Source organism: Thalassophryne amazonica, chromosome 8, assembly GCF_902500255.1.
Source record: "Thalassophryne amazonica chromosome 8, fThaAma1.1, whole genome shotgun sequence".
NCBI classification, from domain to species: domain Eukaryota; kingdom Metazoa; phylum Chordata; class Actinopteri; order Batrachoidiformes; family Batrachoididae; genus Thalassophryne; species Thalassophryne amazonica.
Genome location: NC_047110.1, coordinates 5,751,200 through 5,776,346, shown reverse-complemented (window position 1 = coordinate 5,776,346; position 25,147 = coordinate 5,751,200). Strand labels below are relative to the sequence as shown.

At 45.7% G+C, this 25,147-nt stretch overlaps 1 protein-coding gene across 3 annotated transcripts in view; it reads right to left on the bottom strand.

Moving 5' to 3' along the window:
* Nucleotides 1-25,147, bottom strand: part of wwp2 (WW domain containing E3 ubiquitin protein ligase 2) — a 236,231-nt gene that overhangs the window by 64,179 nt on the left and 146,905 nt on the right. For all 3 annotated transcript variants that reach the window (XM_034175700.1, XM_034175703.1, XM_034175701.1), the window contains exons 10-12: nucleotides 23,026-23,200; nucleotides 8,464-8,518; nucleotides 5,981-6,062 (exon numbers count right to left, since the gene is read on the bottom strand). In XM_034175700.1, coding sequence (XP_034031591.1) covers nucleotides 5,981-6,062; nucleotides 8,464-8,518; nucleotides 23,026-23,200 — 312 coding nt within the window. The remainder of the gene's footprint in view (nucleotides 1-5,980; nucleotides 6,063-8,463; nucleotides 8,519-23,025; nucleotides 23,201-25,147) is intronic.

Genomic DNA, 25,147 nt, shown 5'->3' with positions numbered 1-25,147 from the left:
TTAAAAGCCCCAAATTGCTATAACATTAATGCCCATGATGAGTGGGTGTAAAGCTCCAACCACAACTGCACACACACTGTGGAGCCACGTGCAAGATTAGGAAAACAGAAGTCACTGCAGTAACATTAGACTGATCGACTTGAAAGAAAGCACTAAAAGGGACAAAATAACAGCATGCATCGAGATCCTGTCAGATGGTCTTGGATTAGACCCTGATAAGTTCCAATATGAAAAAGCACACAGCTCTCCCACACCTGATGATTGTCCCTGAGACCGGTACTGACAAGATTTCTGCATTCACCTTTGAGGGGTAAAGTCATCAAACCTATGGGTGAGAAACGGGGACCTGTGTGGAATGGATATAACCTTTTCCTTTTCCCATGCATGACCAAAGAAGGAGGTAACAGGAACACTTTGAAGATCTCTTCAGCCCTCCAGACATTCCCTTCTTCTAGAATGTCTGTGTTGTGTATGTTGTACTCTCCACTCTGTTGCACCACCACAGGATGCAATCTCGGGATCTCTGGCATGGGAGGCAGGTGCTCTAACCCGGAGGCTAAAGCCCATGGGCCCTGGTGTCTGTGGCCAGAGTGTCTTTTGGTGTTGGGGAGTGACTGCTGCTGGCCTCCGTCACACTTAGATGAGGCAGGGATGGAAGGCTCAGACAGATCTGATGCCATCTGCCTGGTCGACGTCACCGAGGTAGTAAAAAAAAACTCTGGAGCAGATGAGATTTGCCCTGAGATGTTGAAGTCTCTGGATATTGTTGGGCTGTCATGGCTGACACGCCTATCCAATGTTTCATGGAAGTCTTGCAGTATGTCTGGTTTGGCAAACTGATGTGGTGGCTCCCATCTTTAAAAGAACGGGAATGAGAGTATGTTCCAATTATAGAGGAATCACACTATGCCAGGGTGCTCAAGACGAGACTTAAACCAACCATTGACTCGTTGAACTGTCGAACCTCAGATTCAGGAGAAGTAAAGCGTGCTCCTGGTTGTGGAATGGTGAACCAGCTCTTTACCCTCACATGGACATTACAGGGAGCTGAGTATATCCAACCAGTCCACATGTGTTTTGTGGACTTGGAAAAGGCCCTGTGTCCTGTGGTGGGTGCTGCTTGATAATGGGGCACCGGGACCACTGCAACACACGATCTGGTCTCTATATGACCGAAGTAGAAGCTGTGCCCACATTCTAGTCACTGCATCAGACCTGTTCCCTGTGGGTGTTGGGCGCTGCTCCTTGTCACTAATCATGTTTGTGATTTTCATGGACAGATTTCAAGGCACAGTTAGGGACTGAAGGGTGTCCAGTTGGTGATCGCAGAATTGCATCTCTACTTTGTGTGGATGATGTGGTCAGACAGTGACCTCAAATGTGCACTGGGCAAGTCTGAGACAGGCTGTGAAGTGACTGGGATGAGGATTAGCACCTCTGCATCTGAGACCACGGTCCTCAGAAAAGGGTGGATTGTCCCCTCTTGGACACAGAAGTGGACAGAGTTCAAATACAACTCTGCCACATGGGGTGTGAAAACCAGTACATTCTGAGTGCCAGTTTCAAGACCAGACAAATAAGGAAAGCAGAAGAACGCAGGGCATTCATCGAAAATTTAGCCAAATCTCAGCCACATGGAGTGTACAGCCAGTATACACTGAGTGCTGTTCCCAAGGTTGAATAAATAAGTTAGGTTGTTTAAGAAAAGGCATCCAGCATAAAAAAGCCACAATAATCATGCAGGTCACAAATTGAATTTCCATACCGGATCAGTCGACAGCGGGCAGTGTGAGAGTGGTCAGTCAGTGTGAGAGCGGTCAGTGTGAGAGCGGTCAGTCAGTGTGAGAGCAGTCAGCGTGACAGCGGTCAGTCAGTGTGAGAGCGGTCAAGGTGAGAGCGGGCAGTGTGAGAGCGGGCAGGGTGAGAGCAGTCAGTGTGAGAGCAGTCAGAGTGAGAGCGGTCACCGTCACAGCGATCAGTGTAAGAGCGGTCAGTGTTGAGAGCGATCAGTGTGAGAGCGGTCAGTCAGTGTGAGAGCAGTCAGTCAGTGTGAGAGCGGTCAGTCAGTGTGACAGCGGTCAGTGTGAGAGCGATCAGTCAGTGTGAGAGCAGTCAGTCAGTGTGAGAGCAGTCAGTGTGACAGCGGTCAGTCAGTGTGACAGTGGTCAGTCAGTGTGAGAGCAGTCAGTGTGAGAGCGGTCAGTGTGAGAACGGTCAGTCAGTGTGAGAGCGGTCAGTCAGTGTGAGAGCGGTCAGGGTGAGAGCAGTCAGTCAGTGTGAGAGCGGTCAGTAAGTGTGAGAGCAGTCAGGGTGAGAGCGGGCAGGGTGAGAGCAGTCACCGTCACAGCAATCAGTGTAAGAGCGGTAAGTGTGAGAGCGGTCAGTGTGAGAGCGGTCAGTGTGACAGCGGTCAGTCAGTGTGACAGCGGTCAGTGTGAGAGCGGTCAGTCAGTGTGAGAGCAGTCAGTCTGAGAGCGGTCAGTCAGTGTGAGCAGTCAGTGTGAGAGCAGTCAGTCTGAGAGCGGCAGTGTGAGAGCAGTCAGTGTGAGAGCGGTCAGTCAGTGTGAGAGCGGTCAGTCAGTATGACAGCGGTCAGTGTGAGAGCGGTCAGTCTGAGAGCGGTCAGTCAGTGTGAGAGCGGTCAGTCAGTGTGAGAGCAGGCAGTGTGAGAGCAGGAAGGGTGAGAGCAGTCAGTCAATGTGAGAGCAGTCAGGGTGAGAGCGGGCAGTGTGAGAGCGGTCACCATCACAGCGATCAGTGTGAGAGAGGGCAGTGTGACAGCGGTCAGTGTGAGAGCAGTCAGTGTGAGAGCGTTCAGTCAGTGTGACAGCGGTCAGTCAGTATGAGAGCAGTCAGGGTGAGAGCGGGCAGTGTGAGAGCAGTCAGGGTGAGAGCGGGCAGTGTGAGAGTGGGCAGTATGAGAGCGGTTTGTCAGTGTGAGAGCAGTCAGTGTGAGAGCGGTCAGTCAGTGTGAGAGCGGTCAGTGTGAGAGCAGTCAGTCAGTGTGAGCAGTCAGTCAATGTGAGAGCGGTCAATCTGAGAGCGGTCAGTCAGTGTGAGAGTGGTCAGTCAGTGTGAGAGCGGGCAGTGTGAGAGCGGGAAGGGTGAGAGCAGTCAGTCAATGTGAGAGCAGTCAGGGTGAGAGCGGGCAGTGTGAGAGCGGTCACCATCACAGCGATCAGTGTGAGAGCGGGGAGTGTGAGAGCGGTCAGTGTGAGAGCAGTGAGTGTGAGAGCGTTCAGTCAGTGTGACAGCGGTCAGTCAGTATGAGAGCAGTCAGGGTGAGAGCGGGCAGTGTGAGAGTGGGCAGTATGAGAGCGGTCTGTCAGTGTGAGAGCAGTCAGTCTGAGAGCGGTCAGTGTGAAAGCAGTCAGTGTGAGAGCAGTCAGCCAGTGTGAGAGCGGCCACCGTCACAGCAAACAGTGTAAGAGTGGGCACTGTGAGAGTGGTCAGTGTTAGAGCAGTCAGCGTGAGAGCGGTCAGTCAGTGTGAGAGCAGTCAGTCAGAGCGGTCAGTGTGAGAGCAGTCAGTGTGAGAGTGGTCAGTCAGTGTGACAGCGGTCAGTGTGAGAGCGGGAAGGGTGAGACCAGTCAGTCAGTGTGAGAGCGGTCAGTCAGTGTGAGAGCAGTCAGTCAGTGTGAGAGCAGTCAGTCAGTGTGAGAGCAGTCAGTCAGTGTGACAGCGGTCAGTCAGTGTGAGAGCGGTCAGTCAGTGTGAGAGCAGTCAGTCAGTGTGAGAGCAGTCAGGGTGAGAGCGGGCAGTGTGAGAGCGGGCAGGATGAGAGCGGTCAGTCAGTGTGAGAGCAGTCAGTCAGTGTGAGAGCAGTCAGGGTGAGACCGGGCAGTGTGAGAGCAGGAAGCGTGAGAGCGGTCAGTGTGAGAGCGGTCAGTCAGTGTGAGAGCAGTCAGTCTGAGAGCAGTCACCATCACAGCAATCAGTGTAAGAGCGGGCAGTGTGAGAGCGGTCAGTCAGTATGAGAGCAGTCAGTCTGAGAGCGGTCAGTGTGAGAGCGGGCATTGTGAGAGTGGTCAGTGTGAGAGCGGTCAGTCAGTGTGAGAGCAGTCAGTCTGAGAGCGGTCAGTGTGAGAGCGGGCATTGTGAGAGCGGTCAGTCAGTGTGAGAGCAGTCAGTCAGTGTGAGAGCGGTCAGTCAGTGTGAGAGCGGTCAGTCAGTGTGAGAGCAGTCAGGGTGAGAGTGGTCAGTCAGGGTGAGAGCAGTCAGTCAGTGTGAGAGCGGTCAGTCAGTGTGAGAGCGGGCAGGGTGAGAGCGGTCAGTCAGGGTGAGAGCGGGCAGGGTGAGAGTTGTCAGCGTAGTGTACAGCATACTGTGAAGCACTTTGGAGACCATCTGGCTGCTATAAAGAGCTACAGAAATAAATGTTGATTGATTGATTGTATCCTCTCTGGAAAGCGTGGAACTGGCTGTGTCTGTGGTTTGTGCCGCCACGTCGCCCCATGCTAAGCTAAGCTGCTGCATGAGGACACTGGCGAGTCTCACTGAGGAAGCCGCTTCTGTGATAATGGAGTCGGACAGAACACGAGTGACTGCTGTTAACAGGAGAGCTGGGGCGCAGACCAGTTAGCCGTTTATGTTATTGGCTAAGCTGAGCTAAACCGATGGTTAAGCTAAGCTACAGGGAGCTGGCGAGGGAGGCTGGTGGAGCAACGCTGTTTTTCTGTGGACAAAAGACAGCGCCACACAGTGGAACAATAATTCTACATGGCTCTGTGTGTGAACACAACAGGAGTAAAATCAGAGACACCACTGTCACTGTACGTATGTCATCAGTATTATTCAGGCTTTTCGAGATGTGTGTCTTGTCTAGTCTTAAGGAGAGCATGTGGAAGTTGTTTTACATTTATGGTAGACTATATGTTGTACTAAAGTAAGTTACATAATGTTACAGAAGTGTGACAATTAAAAAAAATATTTTCTTTATTATGGTGAATTACCATTATTTGTTGATTTTCAATTCAACAGATTTATAGGCAACAGTACAACTAAAGGTGATTAATGGTGTATGCCAACAGAATAATATGTTTTATTTTTGTAAACTGAACAAAACTGGATCTTGTTTGTTGGCTATTTGAAAGTATTACATTTATTTGTGAACTTACACAATATTAAATGATATAGAGGTTAGAACCAGTTGACCCTAGAACCAGTTGACCCTAGGACCAGTAGACCCTGGGAACAGTGGACCAGTGGGGGTGGGGGCACAAACTGCAGCATTCAGTGGAGGATCTCATTCTGACATGGGAACAGGAAATGGTAAACAGACACACTCACACACCGATATCAGGCTGCTGCCATGCAAGGCGCACGCAACACACCAAGAGCAAGTCTGGGATTAATTATGTGGCCCAAGGGCCCTGAGTGATTTTCCGGCCAGGCTGGGGTTTTGAACCGAGGATCCTCTGGTCTGAAGCCCAACAGCTTAACCACTAGTCCATCACCTCCCCTCCCAGGAGCACAAGGACTGTAAATAATGGTAATAAATAAATTAATAGTAATTTGTGAAGGTTCTGTACCGGCGGTTGTGGTGATCTTGATAAAACTGTGGAGATAAATGATTGTGGTGTTAAAATGCAGGGGACAGCCACTCTGCACCTTAAGTGTTGGCATGACGTCTGCCTGTTGTTGCCAGTTGTGTAACAGGAGCAAGAGTCAAAAACAACTAGAGGGGCGGACCCGTTTCAGTTCAATTCCACTAAGTTATACAGCACCAAATCACAGGATAGGTCACCCCAAGGCACTTCACAAACACACGGTCTCACCGTACCCACCTCCCTGGGCAAGCATGTGGGCAACTGCGGAAAGGAAAACTCCATTCCCAATGCACTACACAAATTTCATGAGCATTTGGCGCCACCTGCTGTTGCTAATGTATGAGATGTAAAAGTCTGGCCAGCGATTATAAGATGAGCTGACTTTTTAAAAGATGCATTTCAAAGAAAGTAAGGAAAAATAGAAGGCTCACCCTTGGGTCCGTGGATCGTCCCACTGTGTGGTCCGTGTGTTGTGGTTGACGAAGTAGACTCTGCCATTGTCCTGACGTTTCTCTGGAAGAAAAGAAGAAGTTATAAAGGTGAGACTTTTGAGGAGAAGCAACAATTATGAACTGAAATTTTACAAACTGCAGACAAATTTTACACTGACTTTGAGTGGGAAAATGACCAAGAATCACCTGACGGTGACGGCTGAGAGAAAAATGATGGCGGCAGTGAGAGAAAAGAAGCGGGTCGGTATGGAATTTCACTGCGGCTACATCTCAAATAAAGGGGAGGTGCAATAAACTGCAGCCTTTTATGGAAGCCAAAATACACAAATGCACCTAATTAAAATAAAATGAATAAAACCTCAAAGTGAGTGCGTAAATGAAAAAGTTATCACACAAAGACCCGGGGCTGAAGGAGCGCCGGACATGGAACAAAGGTCCACAGTGTGCGCGGACTCCAGCTGCTCGGCACCCGGCCCGCGTGCCGCCACAGCGCTCAGACATATTTTTCTCATTAACACCAGCGTGTGGAGGAGCACAAACAGTAGTGCTTTTTACTTTGCTCCCTCCTCCGCCCACAGGGATCCGGCTGGACTTTGAACGTCATAAAACACGTTCTTTTTCAGCTCTCAGTTTGCTTTCTATGTTTACGGTTCTCTGTGCGAGTCGTGTCCCGGATCAGAAACAAATAGGAAGGACCCGCAGATGAGAGCGAATGCGCCACAGGAGAGAATGTGAAGCACTGGGGTTTACATACAAGCGCCCACAGCACGCTGAAAAAGCATCAAGTGAGGGTTTGAACACAACATAGCTATGTGGTGAAGTCTGTGAAAGTGTTGGTGAGAGACAACCTGACATTTCCTTATGGCCGGGTGCCGATGACATCATTCTGCACGGACTGCATTACATTAGTCATTTGTCAAAATGATGCGGAGTCCATCAACAATTCACCCAACATCTGTTATTTGTGGTGTCTCGGGTAAAGGACGGAGCTACAGCAACACTTCAGTGTCGGAAAAACAACCTCTGTTTGTGAGAACAAAGTGGAACTCTGCAGTCACTCCAGAGAACTAACCATCTACCAACTAACCAACTTGATTAGGACTAGGACTGCTGAAGATAATGATATGTATTGTATAATGATATGTAAACAGCCATCATTTCCCATCATACTCTGTTCATATCTCAGTGCTGCGCTCCATTGTGAAACGTTCTCATTGCCCTGTGTGACAAATCCAGCACAGCAGTCCTCTTTCAGCCACTGGTCACTAATTTGGTCTTCATTTGAAGTATGGTGTGTACATTCGCCAACACTGATCACCAGTCAGCGACTTGAATTTTTCATCTCGCCAGAACGCTGCAGTATCTTTTATTATTTTTTGCAGCCTCACAGAGCGCTTTAGTTTAAAATATTATCAGAAAGGTATTGTCTCATCTGCTCTGGAGCAACATATGTGACTGTCATGGAAGGAGAACTTTTTCTCATTGATCTCTAAGTCTCACACACACTCCTGCTGTCGATGTCTGCAAAGCAGCCACAGCTTTCAGCAGTAGATGTCAGAATCTGACATCTACCACACAGACTTGGACTCTTATCACCACATATCTGGACACAACTCCAAAATATATTTTTACTCTGCAGATTTTTCTTCCTGAAATGGTCTTGTTATTGTGATCCATTGGCTTAGTTCAACATCCTCCTCATTACATCAGACATCTGTGCTGCTAAATTCAAAAGTGTTATTAAAAAAAAGTTAAAATGTGATTCTTAATTTGATTTGCATGAAGTTTGTCAGACAGTAGCAGCCAGGTCATACAGCATACAGGCAATGTAAAATTCAATTATATTGAAAAGTGAACTTATATTTTAAAAAACCTTCAGTAAAAGCCATAAGATTCAAAAGTCATTGTGTATTAAGTTCAATGTAAATATCAGGAGAAAAATAATCAAATATGAGTCAATACATTTTACTTTTGAGTGTATAAACTAGGAATTTATTATATGTAATATATTGTGATATATATGACAATCGGGATATGAAATGACATATTATGAGTAATTAGAGCAAAGCTAACATTAGCGGCTAAGGCTGGCGTTACTTTACACTGAGTCAAAGATAAAAACGCATTAAACAGTAAGACAGACATTAAGTCGCTGTGACACGGCACCCGCGCCAGGCCTGGTCCAACAGCACACAACACAATGACAACATGCTGCTGCAGGTTTGAAGTCTGACTCTGTCTGAAAACATTTATACCACAACCACAATCACAATTCTGCAAAGGTGAATCAGCAGGGGACGCTGACAATACCCACACAAGACTCGCTGTAATGCAAGTTGCTGACTGCAAATGGCCCAAACGCAAGAAACCCATCCACTTTATTCAAACACTGGTCACCATGTGCCAGGTACGGCACAGACTTGAGGCACATTAGAGTAGATGACTGTTGGAGTCAAACTTACCCCATCCAGGAGGCAGCGGGCCCAGAGGGTCGTTTTCCACAGCAGTGCCAGGAGACTGATGGGAAACAGATCAAACACGTCAGGAACACAGGATCTCAGCGTGCGCCACAGTCAAACCCCACAAAATAAGAAGCAGGGAACAAAAAGTCAAAACTAGATTCAAGAAAAGGGCCCGGTGAAACTTACTCAGTGAGGCGGCAGTGGAAAGGATGAGGAGAGCCCGTAAAGCTACCATGAGGTCTTCTGGCGACAAGACCCTGTCACCCCCGCTCACAAGACCAAAGCAGACCAATGTGAAGGCACAAGGACAAGCAGGAGGAGGAGGAGAGGGCAGGGGCTGGCTCCTCTCTGGAGCAGCAGCGAGGGGCAACTGAGTGTGCTGGCTGCCCAGCGGTTCGTACACGTTCCAAAAACTACATAGTCGGGTAGGAGGATAAAACACCACCATTCCAGTAAGCTCACTGGCTAGAATCAAGCCCCACCCTCCTCTCCCAGCTTCCCGCTCACCTCCCCAATATGCCAGTGCCCCCCCACCCTGGCACCTCCTCCCTACCACACCCTGAGGTCTTCCTCCTCCCTGCGCTTTTTCCCTTCGAGCAGTGCTGTGAAAGTAAGCAGGGAAGTGTGATGTCTGAAGGAACTGAGGGAACATTCATGCTTGTTCCAGACTGGACACCGCCACCCGCCCACCCCGCCCCTGCTCAAACAAAAGGCACCTTTATTCACCCCAGGCCTGGAAACCACTGAGGGCTTTACTCAGCCTGCACACGCACGCACGCACGCACACACAGAGAAAGTGTGTGTGCCGCAGTGTGGAAAGTTTGTCCACAGCAAACAGTCACTCAAAGTGTGCGTTCTTAAGCTGAATGCACACACAGAAATACACATGACCGTGTTTGCCTGAGTGGAAAAGCAGCTGAAAAGACGCTTGTTAGGAATCAGCAGCCACTGAGGGGTTTTCATGACTGTGACGCGTAAAGATACACAACATCGTTATGTGTCCCACTAAAGTTAGAACAGGAGCCTCTGTGAGTGCGAGATGGAGCTCAGGTCAGGATCTCACACAGAAACACCACAACTGTTTCGGTGGAACACAGCTGGTTTGCTTCCTGATGACACAGCAGCAGCGCTCGCCGTCTTTTGTCCATTCAGCTGAAGTCAAAATAAGACTCACCGATACAGTTTACCCATAAAACCTGGTTTCTTTTAGCTGCAACCACAAAGTGAAAGTAATAATTGGTTCCTGACAAACCCTAAAGGATGTGAGTATATGAGGAGTCCTCAAAGGGGCTCAACAAACACCTTCCAAAAACAAACCTGACTGAGACATTTTCAGGCCGTCTGGGGGTTGACGGGACAGAAACGACTTGGATCAGGGTTAAAGGTCATGTGTGTGAGTCATCCACAGTCCATTCACGCCACAGTGCTGCTCGACATGTCTGCTTTAACCACAATGAACACGAGATAAAGACATCAAGACCCAGACCGAGCCAGGACGGGAAAGGAAAGACCAAACGGTCCGACTCAGCTAACGAACAAGAACCAAAGCTAAACGTAACCTGTTTGACGACCGTCTACAAACCTCCAGTATTTCTACAACAACTACAATCAGACTAACTAGTTGTCCACCCATCCAGTACTTCTACGACAACTACAATCAGACAAACTAGTTCTCTACCACTCCAGTACTTCTACGACAACTACAATCAGACTAACTAGATGTCCACCCCTCCAGTACTTCTACAACATCTACCAACAGACAAACTAGTTCTCCACCCCTTGTAATACTACGACAGTTACAATCAGACTAACTAGTTCTCCATCCGTCCAGTACTTCTATGACAACTACAATCAGACAAACTAGTTCTCCACACCTTGTAATACTACGACAGTTACAATCAGACTAACTAGTTCTCCATCCGTCCACTACTTCTACAACATCTATAATTAGACTAACTAGTTCTCCACCCCTCCAGTACCTCTACAACAGTTAGAATGACAGTAACTAATTCTCCACCCCTCCAGTACTTCAATAGCAACTACAATCGGACTAACTAGTTCTCCACGCCTCCAGTACTTCTACGACAGTTACAATCAGACTAACTAGTTCTCCACCCCTCCAGTACTTCTACGACAATTACAATCAGGCTAACTAGTTCTCCACCCCTACAGTACTTCTACGACAGTTACAATCAGACTAACTAGTTCTCCACCCCTCCAGTACTTCTACGACAATTACAATCAGGCTAACTAGTTCTCCACGCCTCCAGTACTTCTACGACAGTTACAATCAGACTAACTAGTTCTCCACCCCTCCAGTACTTCTACGACAATTACAATCAGGCTAACTAGTTCTCCACCCCTACAGTACTTCTATGACAACTACAATCAGACAAACTTGTTCTCCACCCCTTGTAATATTACGACAGTTACAATCAGACTAACTAGTTCTCCACCCTTCCATTACTTCTACAACTATAATCAGACAAATTAGTTCTCCACCCCTCCAGTACTTCTACAACTACAATCAAACTAGTTCTCCACCCCTTGTAATACTATGACAGTTACAATCAGACTAACTAGTTCTCCACCCCTCCAGTACTTCTACGACAGTTACAATCAGACTAACTAGTTCTCCACACCTCCAGTACTTCTACGACAGTTACAATTCCACTAACTAGTTCTCCACCCCTCCAGTACTTCTACGACAGTTACAATCAGACTAACTAGTTCTCCACACCTCCAGTACTTCTACGACAGTTACAATTCCACTAACTAGTTCTCCACCCCTCCAGTACTTCTATGACAGTTACAATCAGACTAACTAGTTCTCTACCCCTCCACTACTTCTATGACTGTTACAATCAGACTAACTAGTTCTCCACCCCTCCAGTACTTCTACAACAACTACAATCGGACTAACGTGTTCTCCATGCCTCCAGTACTTCTACAACATCTCCAATCAGACAAACTAGTTCTCCACCCCTCCAGTACTTCTACAACTACAATCAGACAAACTAGTTCTCCACCCCTCCAGTACTTCTACGACAGTTATAATCAGACTAACTAGTTCTCCACCCCTCCAGTACTTCAACAACTAAAATTGGACTAAATAGTTCTCCACCCCTGTAGTACTTATACGACAGTTACAATTACACTAACTAGTTCTCCACGCCTCGAGTACTTCTATGACAGTTACAGACTAACTAGTTCTCCACCCCTCCAGTACTTCTACGACAGTTACAATCAGACTAACTAGTTCGACACCACTCCAGTACTTCGACAGTTACAATGAGACTAACTAGTTCTCCACCCGTCCAGTACTTCTACAACTACAATCAGACTAACTAGTTCTCCACCCCTCCAGTACATCTACAACAGTTACAATGACAGTAACTAATTCTCCACCCCTCCAGTACTTCAATAGCAACTACAATCGGACTAACTAGTTCTCCACGCCTCCAGTACTTCTACGACAGTTACAATCAGACTAACTAGTTCTCTACCCCTCCAGTACTTCTACGACAATTACAATCAGGCTAACTAGTTCTCCACCCCTTGTAATACTACGACAGTTACAATGAGACTAACAAGTTCTCCATCCGTCCAGTACTTCTACAACATCTATCAGACAAACTAGTTCTCCACTCCTCCAGTACTTCTACAACTATAATCAGACAAACTAGTTCTCCACCCCTCCAGTACTTCTACAACTATAATCAGACAAACTAGTTCTCCACCCCTCCAGTACTTTAACTACAATCAGACAAACTAGTTCTCCATCCCTTGTAATACTATGACAGTTAAAGACTAACTAGTTCTCCACCCCTCCAGTACTTCTACAACATCTCCAATGAGACAAACTAGTTCTCCACCCCTCCAGTACTTCAACAACTAAAATTGGACTAAATAGTTCTCCACCCCTCTAGTACTTCTACGACAGTTACAATCACACTAGCTAGTTCTCCACACCTCCAGTACTTCTATGACAGTTACAATCAGACTAACTAGTTCTCCACACCTCCAGTACTTCTACAACAGCTACAATGACACTAACTAATTCTCCACCCCTCCAGTACTTCAACGGCAACTACAATCAGACTAACTAGTTCTCCACGCCTCCAGTACTTCTACAACAGTTACAATCAGACTAACTAGTTCTCCACCCCTCCAGTACTTCTACAACTACAATCAGACAAACTAGTTCTCCACCCCTTGTAATACTATGACAGTTACAATCAGACTAACTAGTTCTCCACCCCTCCAGTACTTCTACATCTATCAGACAAACTAGTTCTCCACCCCTCCAGTACCTCTACAACTATAATCAGACAAACTAGTTCTCCACCCCTCCAGTACTTCTACAACTACAATCAGACAAACTAGTTCTCCACCCCTTGTAATACTATGACAGCTACAATCAGACTAACTAGTTCTCCACCCCTCCAGTACTTCTACAACATCTCCAATCAGACAAACTAGTTCTCCACCCCTCCAGTACTTCTACGACAGTTATAATCAGACTAACTAGTTCTCCACCCCTCCAGTACTTCAACAACTAAAATTGGACTAAATAGTTCTCCACCCCTCCAGTACTTCAACAACTAAAATTGGACTAAATAGTTCTCCACCCCTCTAGTACTTCTACGACAGTTACAATCACACTAACTAGTTCTCCACACCTCCAGTACTTCTACGACAGTTACAATGACACTAACTAATTCTCCACCCCTCCAGTACTTCAACAACTAAAATTGGACTAAATAGTTCTCCACCCCTCCAGTACTTCAACAACTAAAATTGGACTAAATAGTTCTCCACCCCTCTAGTACTTCTACGACAGTTACAATCACACTAGCTAGTTCTCCACACCTCCAGTACTTCTATGACAGTTACAATCAGACTAACTAGTTCTCCACACCTCCAGTACTTCTACAACAGCTACAATGACACTAACTAATTCTCCACCCCTCCAGTACTTCAACGGCAACTACAATCAGACTAACTAGTTCTCCACGCCTCCAGTACTTCTACGACAGTTACAATCAGACTAACTAGTTCTCCACCCCTCCAGTACTTCTACAACTACAATCAGACAAACTAGTTCTCCACCCCTTGTAATACTATGACAGTTACAATCAGACTAACTAGTTCTCCACCCCTCCAGTACTTCTACATCTATCAGACAAACTAGTTCTCCACACCTCCAGTACTTCTACAACAGCTACAATGACACTAACTAATTCTCCACCCCTCCAGTACTTCAACGGCAACTACAATCAGACTAACTAGTTCTCCACGCCTCCAGTACTTCTACGACAATTAGACTAACAAGTTCTCCACCCCTCCAGTACTTCTACGACAGTTACAATCAGACTAACTAGTTCTCTACCCCTCCAGTACTTCTATGACTGTTACAATCAGACTAACTAGTTCTCCACCCCTCCAGTACTTCTACAACAACTACAATCGGACTAACTTGTTCTCCATGCCTCCAGTACTTCTACAACATCTCCAATCAGACAAACTAGTTCTCCACCCCTCCAGTACTTCTACAACTTGTTCTCCATGCCTCCAGTACTTCTACAACATCTCCAATCAGACAAACTAGTTCTCCACCCCTCCAGTACTTCTACAACTACAATCAGACAAACTAGTTCTCCATCCCTCCAGTACTTCTACGACAGTTATAATCAGACTAACTAGTTCTCCACGCCTCCAGTACTTCAACAACTAAAATTGGACTAAATAGTTCTCCACCCCTGTAGTACTTCTACGACAGTTACAATCACACTAACTAGTTCTCCACGCCTCGAGTACTTCTACGACAGTTACAGACTAACTAGTTCTCCACCCCTCCAGTACTTCTACGACAGTTACAATCAGACTAACTAGTTCGACACCACTCCAGTACTTCGATAGTTACAATCAGACTAACTAGTTCTCCACCAGTCCAGTACTTCTACAACTACAATCAGACTAACTAGTTCTCCACCCCTCCAGTACGTCTACAACAGTTACAATGACAGTAACTAATTCTCCACCCCTCCAGTACTTCAATAGCAACTACAATCGGACTAACTAGTTCTCCACGCCTCCAGTACTTCTACGACAGTTACAATCAGACTAACTAATTCTCCACCCCTCCTGTACTTCTACGACAATTACAATCAGGCTAACTAGTTCTCCACCCCTTGTAATACTACGACAGTTACAATGAGACTAACTAGTTCTCCATCCGTCCAGTACTTCTACAACATCTATCAGACAAACTAGTTCTCCACCCCTCCAGTACTTCTACAACTACAATCAGACAAACTAGTTCTCCACCCCTCCAGTACGTCTACAACTACAATCAGACAAACTAGTTCTCCACCCCTCCAGTACTTCTACAACTACAATCAGACAAACTAGTTCTCCACCCCTTGTAATACTACGACAGTTACAATCAGACAAACTAGTTCTCCACCCCTTGTAATACTACGACAGTTACAATCAGACTAACTAGTTCTCCATCCGTCCAGTACTTCTACAACATCTATCAGACAAACTAGTTCTCCACCCCTCCAGTACTTCTACAACTATAATCAGACAAACTAGTTCTCCACCCCTCCAGTACTTCTACAACTACAATCAGACAAACTAGTTCTCCACCCCTTGTAATACTATGACAGTTACAGACTAACTAGTTCTCCACCCCTCCAGTACTTATACAACAACTAAAATTGGACTAAATAGTTCTCCACCCCTCTAGTACTTCTACGACAATTACAATCACACTAACTAGTTCTCCACACCTCCAGTACTTCTACGACAGTTACAATCAGACTAACTAGTTCTCCACACCTCCAGTACTTCTACAACAGTTACAATCAGACTAACTAGTTCGACACCACTCCAGTACTTCTACGACAGTTACAATCAGACTAACTAGTTCTCCACACCTCCAGTACTTCTACAACAGTTACAATGACACTAATTCTCCACCCCTCTAGTACTTCAACGGCAACTACAATCAGACTAACTAGTTCTCCATGCCTCCAGTACTTCTATGACAGTTAGAATCAGACTAACTAGTTCGACACCACTCCAGTACTTCTACGACAGTTACAATTACACTAACTAGTTCTCCACCCCTCCAGTACTTCTACGACAGTTACATTCAGACTAACTAGTTCTCTACCCCTCCAGTACTTCTATGACTGTTACAATCAGACTAACTAGTTCTCCACCCCTCCAGTACTTCTACAACAACTACAATCGGACTAACTTGTTCTCCATGCCTCCAGTACTTCTCCAACATTTACAATCAGACTAACTAGTTCTCCACCCCTCCATTACTTCTATGAGCATTTGTCCTTCCCTGTTTGAGTTTCAGAACATAACCGTTGTCAAGCGATCAGAAAACACAGATCACTTTCTCTGATTTAATACATTTCTGTTGATATTGTCTCTCTCCCATGAGCCTCTTCAAACTACATCCGTTGTTTTCATTTCCAGTGATGGATATTTTGAGGAGAATCCCTCCCACAGCATTAAGTGCAGTCTACCACTCTCTGATTTAGCAAATTTTTGGAGTCAGACTGTCTGACACTAACTACCAGAGTTTAGGTCAAGTCATATCTGGGATCTTGAGCTGGTGCCACACGTCACATCATCCACCACGTCACGGAAATGCCTTGAGTCCTGGATGGCAACTTGAAAGGCAGCTGCTATGTGGACATCCCCTTTACTGAGTCCAGTTTTAGACTCATGTCTTCAGCGAATCGAGTAGATCAAAACACAGCAAAATATTGAGTCTGAATATTCGACCACAGTGCTGTTTGTGCCTAAATTTGTTGTTTTTTGTTGATAAATGTAGCTCCAAATGAGTTACTGTGTCACAGGTCTAACGTGATGCTTGTTGTTGTTGACTTTATGTAGTTGTGTGTTTGTTTTTTGGTAACATGACTCAAAGCAGTGGTGTTAAAAGCTTCTTTGCCGTCTGTTGGCGCGTCAGTGACTAATCAGTGACGCCACTTTCCAACAGAAACAATGAGCGGATGAGCCGAATGCAGGAACTTTCATTACTGAAGCTCACAGAGAACCTAGCGGTGCCAATACCAAAAATATGTCACTGAATTTCTCCTTCCAGGTCATCGTTTCAGGTAAAGCCCTGTGACAGATGGGTGTCCCGTCCAGGATGAACCCCGCCTCGTGCCCTATGACTGCTGGGATAGGCTCCAGCCCCCAGTGACCCTGAATAAGCAGGTATAGAAAATGGATGGATGAATTTCCATTTAATAACAGAAGGAGCACAAGTAAGCTTCTAAACATCAAATCTGTGTGCATGAGCAGAAAAAACCCTATTTTTTTTAGATACTTATCGATGAGTCAACAATGGACCGACAGACACGTGCCAGATTCAACAGCACCCTGTTGGCCAAACTGTGGCGTAACAGTTAAAACACAGTGATGACCTGTGACCCAACACAGACGGGAAACGTGCCTTTAATCAGTAACATCTGGAAGAAGAGAAACCACCTGTTTATTCTGTGTTTGTTTCATTTTGAATGATGATACAGCTGCACACTTTGCCGATTAAATTCACCGGAAACATTTTATTTCAAATTTCAACAGAATTTATCAGAGTGATATGACAGAAATGAAATGTTGTTGGAGGAGAAGGTTTATTTCAAAGTGATGCCCTCTAGGGCTTTCACATGTGCATTCTAATGAGAGAGTTTCTGCACGAGTGTCATGATCTGGCCCGTTTGGGCCAGCTGTTCTGATTCTGGACTTTGTTTTTTCTTCTTTCATGTTCTGAGCCTTTTGTCTTTTAGTCATGTATAGTCCCGCTTAGGTTATGTCTGATCTTGCTTCATGTTCATGTCAGGTTGTCATGCTTATGTTATCATTAGTTTTGTTTCTGTTATCCTGGTATTTGTCATTCATGTTCACTTTGTCACTTCAGTCCTAGTTTGTTTCTGTTCATTTATGCTTTGGTCTACAATTCGGTTTATCACATTTTTGGTATTTTGCTTTTGTCACAGGTATTGGTCATTATTTATCTCTGATTATGTTCCATTTATTATTTATCTGTTAAGTCCTTTTATTTATATCTTATAGTCACTGGCTGTCATTCTGTTCATTATTCAGTCTTAGTTTATACTGTCATCTCACCATTGTTTATTGCATTCACTTTTAGATTTTGATCCATCTCACTCCGGTTATAGTTAAGATAATTGATTTCTTTGTTTACTGCCATCTTAGTTCTGTCAGGTATGGTTTATATGATTCTGTTTTAGCTCTGTTCATTGTTCTACGTTTCTTTCATGCCAGCCCAAATATGTTCCCACTCCAAATCACTGCACCAGCCATTGTGTTTTTGTCTCACACTTTGTTTGTCTGCTTTGTATTTTCACTCACTCCCGCTCTTGCACTTGCTCACGTGTCTTTGTTACTTTCATCACTCCACTGTGTTTTCCTGCCTTCACTCTCTTGCACTTACCTTTGTCTTCCCTGGTCACGCCCCCTTCCAGAACCTTCCCTGACACCTGTGTCTTGTTCCACTAATTACATCACCAGTTATTTAAGCCCTCACAGTCTCACAGCCCCTTGCTCGATTGTTGAATGATTTCACTTTCCAGCACTCACGTCCTTACCTTGTTTTGCCTTGTATTCAGCCTGCCGGTATCTGACTTTGTTTTGCTCTCGACCTTGTACTTGTCTTTGCCTCTTATTACCTCCACGCCGTGTTTTTTGACCACAGCCTGTTTTTTGGACCAAGCCTCAGCCTCACGTCTGTCTGTACCTTTGCCATCGCTACTGGACCTCCTGTGTACCAAATCCCAGCTTGTAACCTTTTTCTTACACCAGTCTGTTTGTGAGCGTTTTGCATTTGTGTCCTGCTCGGTTTGTGCCACGCCGGACAACGAGCAGCACAGCAGAACGGTCCAAAAGTCAAAGGAAAAGATGCCAAACCCTAACGACATGTCTGCTGCATCACTGTACAAGGACAGCAGGTGGCGCCCCCCTCTGCTGCAGAGAGCAATGCAACTACGCTATTAAATTAATACATTTAAGTCTATTTTAGTCACTGATACAATGCAAAAAAAAAAGGCTGCTGTGAACAGAGGAGTTATCGAGGCACATAAATAAAAGTGCCCCGATGTTTGTTCATGGCAATCCCTCGGTGTAGAGGAGGACTGTCTCTTCATTGATTCCCAGACAGGTTGGTGGACGCGGAAATAACTGTCGCACACTGCTTTAGACAAACGCTGCACACAGTTGCTGCTGGAAGCTTCTGCTGGTCAGGAACTTGCTCCGTCTCCTTTAAGTTGTTTGTCTGCATTTTTTCAAAGAATCTCACTCACATGTGGATGATTACTCACCAGCTGGCTCGATCCCTCGCTTAACCTTCCCAGATCTTCCTGCCAACAGAGTAGCTCTTGAGATTGTGCTTCAGGAGGTCCTTGAAGCATTTCTTCTGTCCTCCTCTGGACCATTTTCCTTGGCTCAGCGTGGAGGAGATCTTCTTGGAATGACGCGACCCACCCACCAAAACGGGTTCTTGATGATGACGCACTCAATGCTCTGGAGCTTGGTTTCTGATGTTCCAGGGCGCGGGTTTGTTTATAACGTGGGAATGTCGCTGTACGGCAACAGGCACACAGACAGATCCTTAGCCTGGTCCGATGGCTGGGAAATCTCAGACCGTCTGGGTCTGAGGAGCTGCTGCAGCTGTCATCTGCCTTCACAGTTGTTGGTGAAAAGCCATCATCTCCTTTGCCTGATCTGCCACTGAGGAATGTTTCATCAGAGCCCTGTTAGCTGTCTCATGTTCAGGGTTCCTGTTGGTCCTTCATGGTTATCATAGCAGCCATGGCGCACACAACGTCCCAACTGAATTTCACCACAACAGGTAATTCCCTACTTCATAACTCTGGTGTGGGCAACAAACAGCCTTCCTTCTTCTTCTGCTGATTGCTCCTGCTAGGAGGTGCCACAGCACATCATCCACCTCCAGCTCACCTTCTCCTGACCCTGTAGATTCTTCTATTCACTCTCAACACAATCCAACTCTAACTTCCTCTCAATTTCTTCAAAAACCATCTCCTGAAAGTACTCACTCCACTCACTTCTCTATCACTCTACCCTTTTCCAGCTCGCTCCCTCTGTCTTTTCGACTTCCTTTGGGTCCACTTTCATGTACAGCTCACTATATGGCTTCCACGCTGTCTCCCTCACCACATCTGCAGTACTTGTCCAGTTGTCCAAAATCACTTCACCTACATCTGGATGACACAGAGGAGGAGTACAGGAGTCTAGCGAAGGACTTTGCTGTCTGGTGCCACACAAACCATCTACAGCTCAACACCTCGAAGACAAAGGAGCTGGTCACTGATTTTGGAAAGTCCAGACCAAGTCTATGACCAGTCCTGATCCAGGGAGCTGAGGTGGAGGCTGTGGATTCCTACAAGTACCTTGGGCTGTAGCTGGACAGCAAACTGGACTGGACAACCCACACCAACCACCTGTACAGGAAGGGACAGAGCAGGCTGGACTTTCTGAGGAGGCTGCGGTTGTTTAACGGTGGCAGAGAAGAGAACACTGGACAAACTGTTGAACATTATGGACGATGCCAGTCACCCTCTGCACACCGTCATCAGCAACCAGAGGAGCCTCTTCAGCCACAGACTGCTCTTTCCCAAGTGCAGGACCAACAGACTGAAAAACTCCTTTGTCCCTCAGGCCATCAGACTGTACAACTCCTCACTCAGGGGGAGGAGGAGGAACAGGAAGACAAAGGCCAGGAAGGAGAGGAACAGTACTATTTATTAATACAGTAGTTTTGGTATTTATATTTGTATTTTCTTTTTGCAAAATGTTTCTTATGTCTACGTTTGATGCTCTGTGTGCTTCTTACCATGTGTGTTACTGTCCAATGCTGCTGGAACCTCAAGCTCCCTGAAGGAGTCTTCACAAGGGATTAGTAAAGTTCTATCTATTCTAATCCATGGCCTGTCTCACCTCCCTCTGACAGTCTTCCTCCTTCCTCCTTCAGCTTCCAGCAGCTGGTCCTTGGTTCAGCTTCTTCACCTCCAAAGTTGTCCTACAAACCACCATCTGGTGCTGTCTAGGTACGCTCTCTCCTACCACCACCTCATAGTCTCAGATGTCCTTCAGGTTTCATTCTCATAGTTTGTGCTTTTGGTTCTGTTTTCACCTTGTTTTATTCATTGTTTTGGCTTTTCCTAATTTCTCTCCACGGTCTCCCCTGTGTGCTTTTATTTTGATGCTTCCTCTGCTCTCACTCTGTGTAGGTCTACTTCCAAGTTTCTGTGATTGGACATTCACGGGATTGAATTATTGTTTTTGTATCCTTATTAGCCAGCTCTCCACAGTTTCTCTGTGATCAAAGACACACACACACACACACACACACACACACACACACACACACACACACACACACACACACACACACACACACACACACACACACACACACAGCATTTTGTCTTTTCCGCATTCTGCTGCAAGCAGGTGCTTCTCATTTTTGGCAGACATAAACAGAGACGGTGGCAGAAGACATCAAAGTCACATTCTGGAAAGTCTGACCATATCTCCATGTTCCTGTATCCAGCCTACAGACAACATCTCAAGGAAGCCCCTCCAGTGAGTAAAGCTGTTAGAGTGGAATGAAGAAACAGAACTAGTGCGTCAGGACTGCTTTGACTGTACAAACTGGGATGTGTTGAGAACTGCAGCTTTGAGAGAGGACGGTACTGTATACTTGGATGAATATGCTTCTGTGGTTATCAGTTACAACCAGCACATGCATAGAGACTGTTATTCTCACAAAGTACCACAGAAAACACCCCGACCAAAAACCCTGGGGAAACTGTGATGTAAGGGCCAAGCTACGTGCATGCTCGGCTGCATTTGTCTCAGGCCCTGCTGAGGACTATAAAAAGGCCATGACCTGAGCAGAGCCATCAGAGAGGCCAAGAGACAATACAGACTGACGGAGGGTTACTACTCCACCTCTGACCCTCGACGCATGTGGGAAGCACTCCAATATATGACCGACTTCCAGCAGAGGAGCAGCGCAGTCACATCCAGCCAAGCCACACTGCCAGATGAGCTAAACAAGTTCTACGCTCACTTTGAGGCCCAAGATCCTGATCAGCAGGAAAGGATGTTGGGCAAGAAGAGAATACAGGACTCATCACTCATGGTGACACTGGTGGACGTGTGCAGTGTTCTGAGCAAAACAAACCCACAGAAAGCAGCATGGCCCAAATAACATCCCCGACTGCACATCAGAGCTAGCTGATGTGTTTGCTGACATATTCAAGTTGTCCCTTGCCCAAACCTCTGTACCCACCTGTTTTAAGTCCATCACTATAATGCACGTCCCCAAGAGAAACACTGTCACCTACTTAAATGACTATCGTCCCACAGCACTTACTCCAATCATAATGACGTGCTTTGAAAGGATAGTCAGGACCCACATTAAAAAGACCATCCCAGACACCGTAGACCCCCTACAGTTTGCATATCACCAGCAGCGATCCACTGACCATCAGTGTTGCCACAGTTACTTTACTAGTTACTTTATTAGTTACTTTATTCACCACTATACATTGATGAGCCACAGCTTCCACGATTGAGAGTGTCCTCGGCACTGCCATCACAGTTTGGGCCGGTAACTGCACAGTCCAAGACAGGAAGGCTCTCCAGCATGTGATTAACACCTCACAGTACATCTCTGGGGCAGCCTTCCCCTCACTGCAGGACATTTACCAAAACCAGAGTCCTGCGTAGGACACACAATCTGATCAGGGACAGTACACACCCCCAACACTCACTCTTCACACTCCTACCATCAGGCAGATGCTACATGAGTCTGAAGTCCAGGACTACTAGGCTGAGGAACAGCTTCTACCCATAGACCATTAGGCTTCTCAGTAACTTTCTGACACACTGACACCTACACCACCTGACTGTTATTTCACTGACACTCTTCTCCTCCTCATTTTTTACCATCATCCTCTAAGTATTTATTACAACAGCTCTGTTCACTATTTATGCACCTTACGCCTCCTGCACAGTAGGAATGCTGCTTAAAACAACACAATATTGCACAAAATTGCCAATACTGCTTAAACTGCACAGCCACACATCGTCTAAACTGTACATCCATTAAATAGTGTATATCATACATTCTTCAGTCTAATAATGTGTATTTTATAATGTGTTTTCTTTTTTTTTAATCATCTGATGTGAACTTTCTCCATGCAAATTGTCTAGGGGAATGAACAGAGCAAGAGTTTCATAGTGTGGAATAACTGCCTGTTGTTTTTATTGTGAACATGACAATAAAAAAAACTCTTAACTCTCTTAACTCAATCCTGACAACTGTTTAGTTGTGACCTGCACATGTGAGACTTCCTCCCACGTCTGCTTCGGAAACACGTGTGAAAGCAGTTTGAGAGGGAAATGTTTTTTTTAATACAGTACACCATGTAAAGAGGAACACTGAGTGCATATAAAACACAGTGAAGGCCTGGATACCTGGTAGAGGAACCGCTGACTGAACTGGTGCATTGCGCCTTGTAGCTGGTTGCGCTGGCTCTGCCACTGCTGGTAGTTGCTGACAGATTCAGCCGTGGGCCTCTGCCATGTGGTGGTTCTGCTGTTGTGGTCCACATAATAGAATCTGCCCCGTTGGTCCACCCGCTTCTCCCAGCTGAGGGAACAGAGAGAAGGTGGAGTCAAAAACAGGTTTTGGCTACACAATTAATATGTACATGCCATATTTTCTGGACTATAGTGGACAGCAGTGTTTTTGCTGGAATGGTCGAGTGACTGATATTCCAACTGATATTTTATTTTAGCTCGAGAGGTCCTGCGTCCTGCAACTTATTCTCAGGTGTGACTTCCTTTAATTTTTTAGCTGTGTGTGTATATATATATATATATATATATATATATATATATATATATATATACGAGGTCTGTCCAAAAAGTATCAGACCTTTTTATTTATTTCAAAAACCTTATGGATTTGAATCACGTGTGCTTGCATGAGCCAACCTTCAACCTTCATGCGCATGCGTGAGTTTTTTCACACCTGTCGGTTGCGTCATTCGCCTGTGAGTAGGCTTTGAGTGAGCACTGGTCCTCCCCCCTCGTTGGATTTTCATTGCGAGGAAAATGTCTGAACAATTGGAGCAGCGCTGAATCAAATTTTTCCAGAAACTGTGAGAGACAGCCAGGTGGAAACCATTCGGAAGATTCAGACGGCTTTCGGTGGCTTTTCAGTCGAGTGAGTATCCGAGGAATTGTGTAAGAGTTGGACATGTCACAACATGCCCTGTAAGACTTCCAACTTCTGCACGTCTTTCATTACAAAATCTCCTGTAACAGTGGAATGTGCCGAAAAACTGCTGATGTCCACCTCTTCTGCAATTTCTCTGGTAGTCAGACGACGTCCTGGATCAACACAGCGTTCACTTTGGAAATGATCTGGTCGTTTCAGCCTGTCGATGGCCGCATTGAGCGCGGCGCACCCTCCGCCATCGTGCGCCATCTTTAAACCGGTTGTAACACTCCTTAATCTGTGTGATGCCCATACTATCGTCACCGAAAGCCGTCTGAATCTTCCGAATGGTTTCCACCTGGTTGTCTCTCAGTTTCCTGAAAATTTGATGCAACGAAGCTCCAAATGGTTCCACCTCGCAATGAAAATCCAACGAGGGGGGTGGACCAGTGCTCACACAAAGCCTGCTCACAGGCGAATGACGCAACAGACAGGCGTGAAAAAAAATCACGCATGCGCATGAAGGTTCAAGGTTGGCTCATGCAAGCACACATGATTCAAATCCATATGGTTTTTGAAAAAAATAAAAAGGTCTGATACTTTTTGGACAGACCTCGTATATATATATATATATATATATATATACAGTAGTGTTCAGAATAATAGTAGTGCTATGTGACTAAAAAGATTAATCCAGGTTTTGAGAATATTTCATATTGTTACATGGGAAACAAGGTACCAGTACCACTTTCGAGCCACCGTCCACCATCTTTGTACTCCTCATAGAAGCTGTGTGATGACGTGAGCAATGAGAGTGTCCAATCGGAATTGGTTCACCGTCACATGGTTTTCCAAAATCCAATCGTAGGGCAGATTCACCTCACGTGACACACCAAAGATTGTTTTTAGGAGTGATGTGTCACTAGTTTATTATAGTTTGCTGTGTGTTTTGAATAAATGTGTGTGAAAAATTATTTGCCGCTTTACTTTTTCCTTTCTTATTTCTGATTGTAAACCTTTATTACACTTCTAAAACACAACTATAGCATATATATTTTGAAAGTAGAGGTTGTCCTGAAAAACAAGAGACATAAAACTTGATTATGGGATGCAGGTAGAGCTGTTAACAGCAATAATAACACATTTATGCCAGGCGAGTGAACTGTCCAAAAAATGCCCTCGGATCCCAGAGGGTTAACCACTGAATCTGAAACATGACGGTAGATGCGTGAAATGATGTGGAATAAGTCTCTTTGCCAAAGGGTATTCCATGTGATGTCAGTGACCCTATGGCCTTGGCGGAGGTTTGCGCTCTCTGAGTGCTTCTAGTTTGAAATGTGTTGCAGGCATCCATTTCTAAATGAGCAAATATTT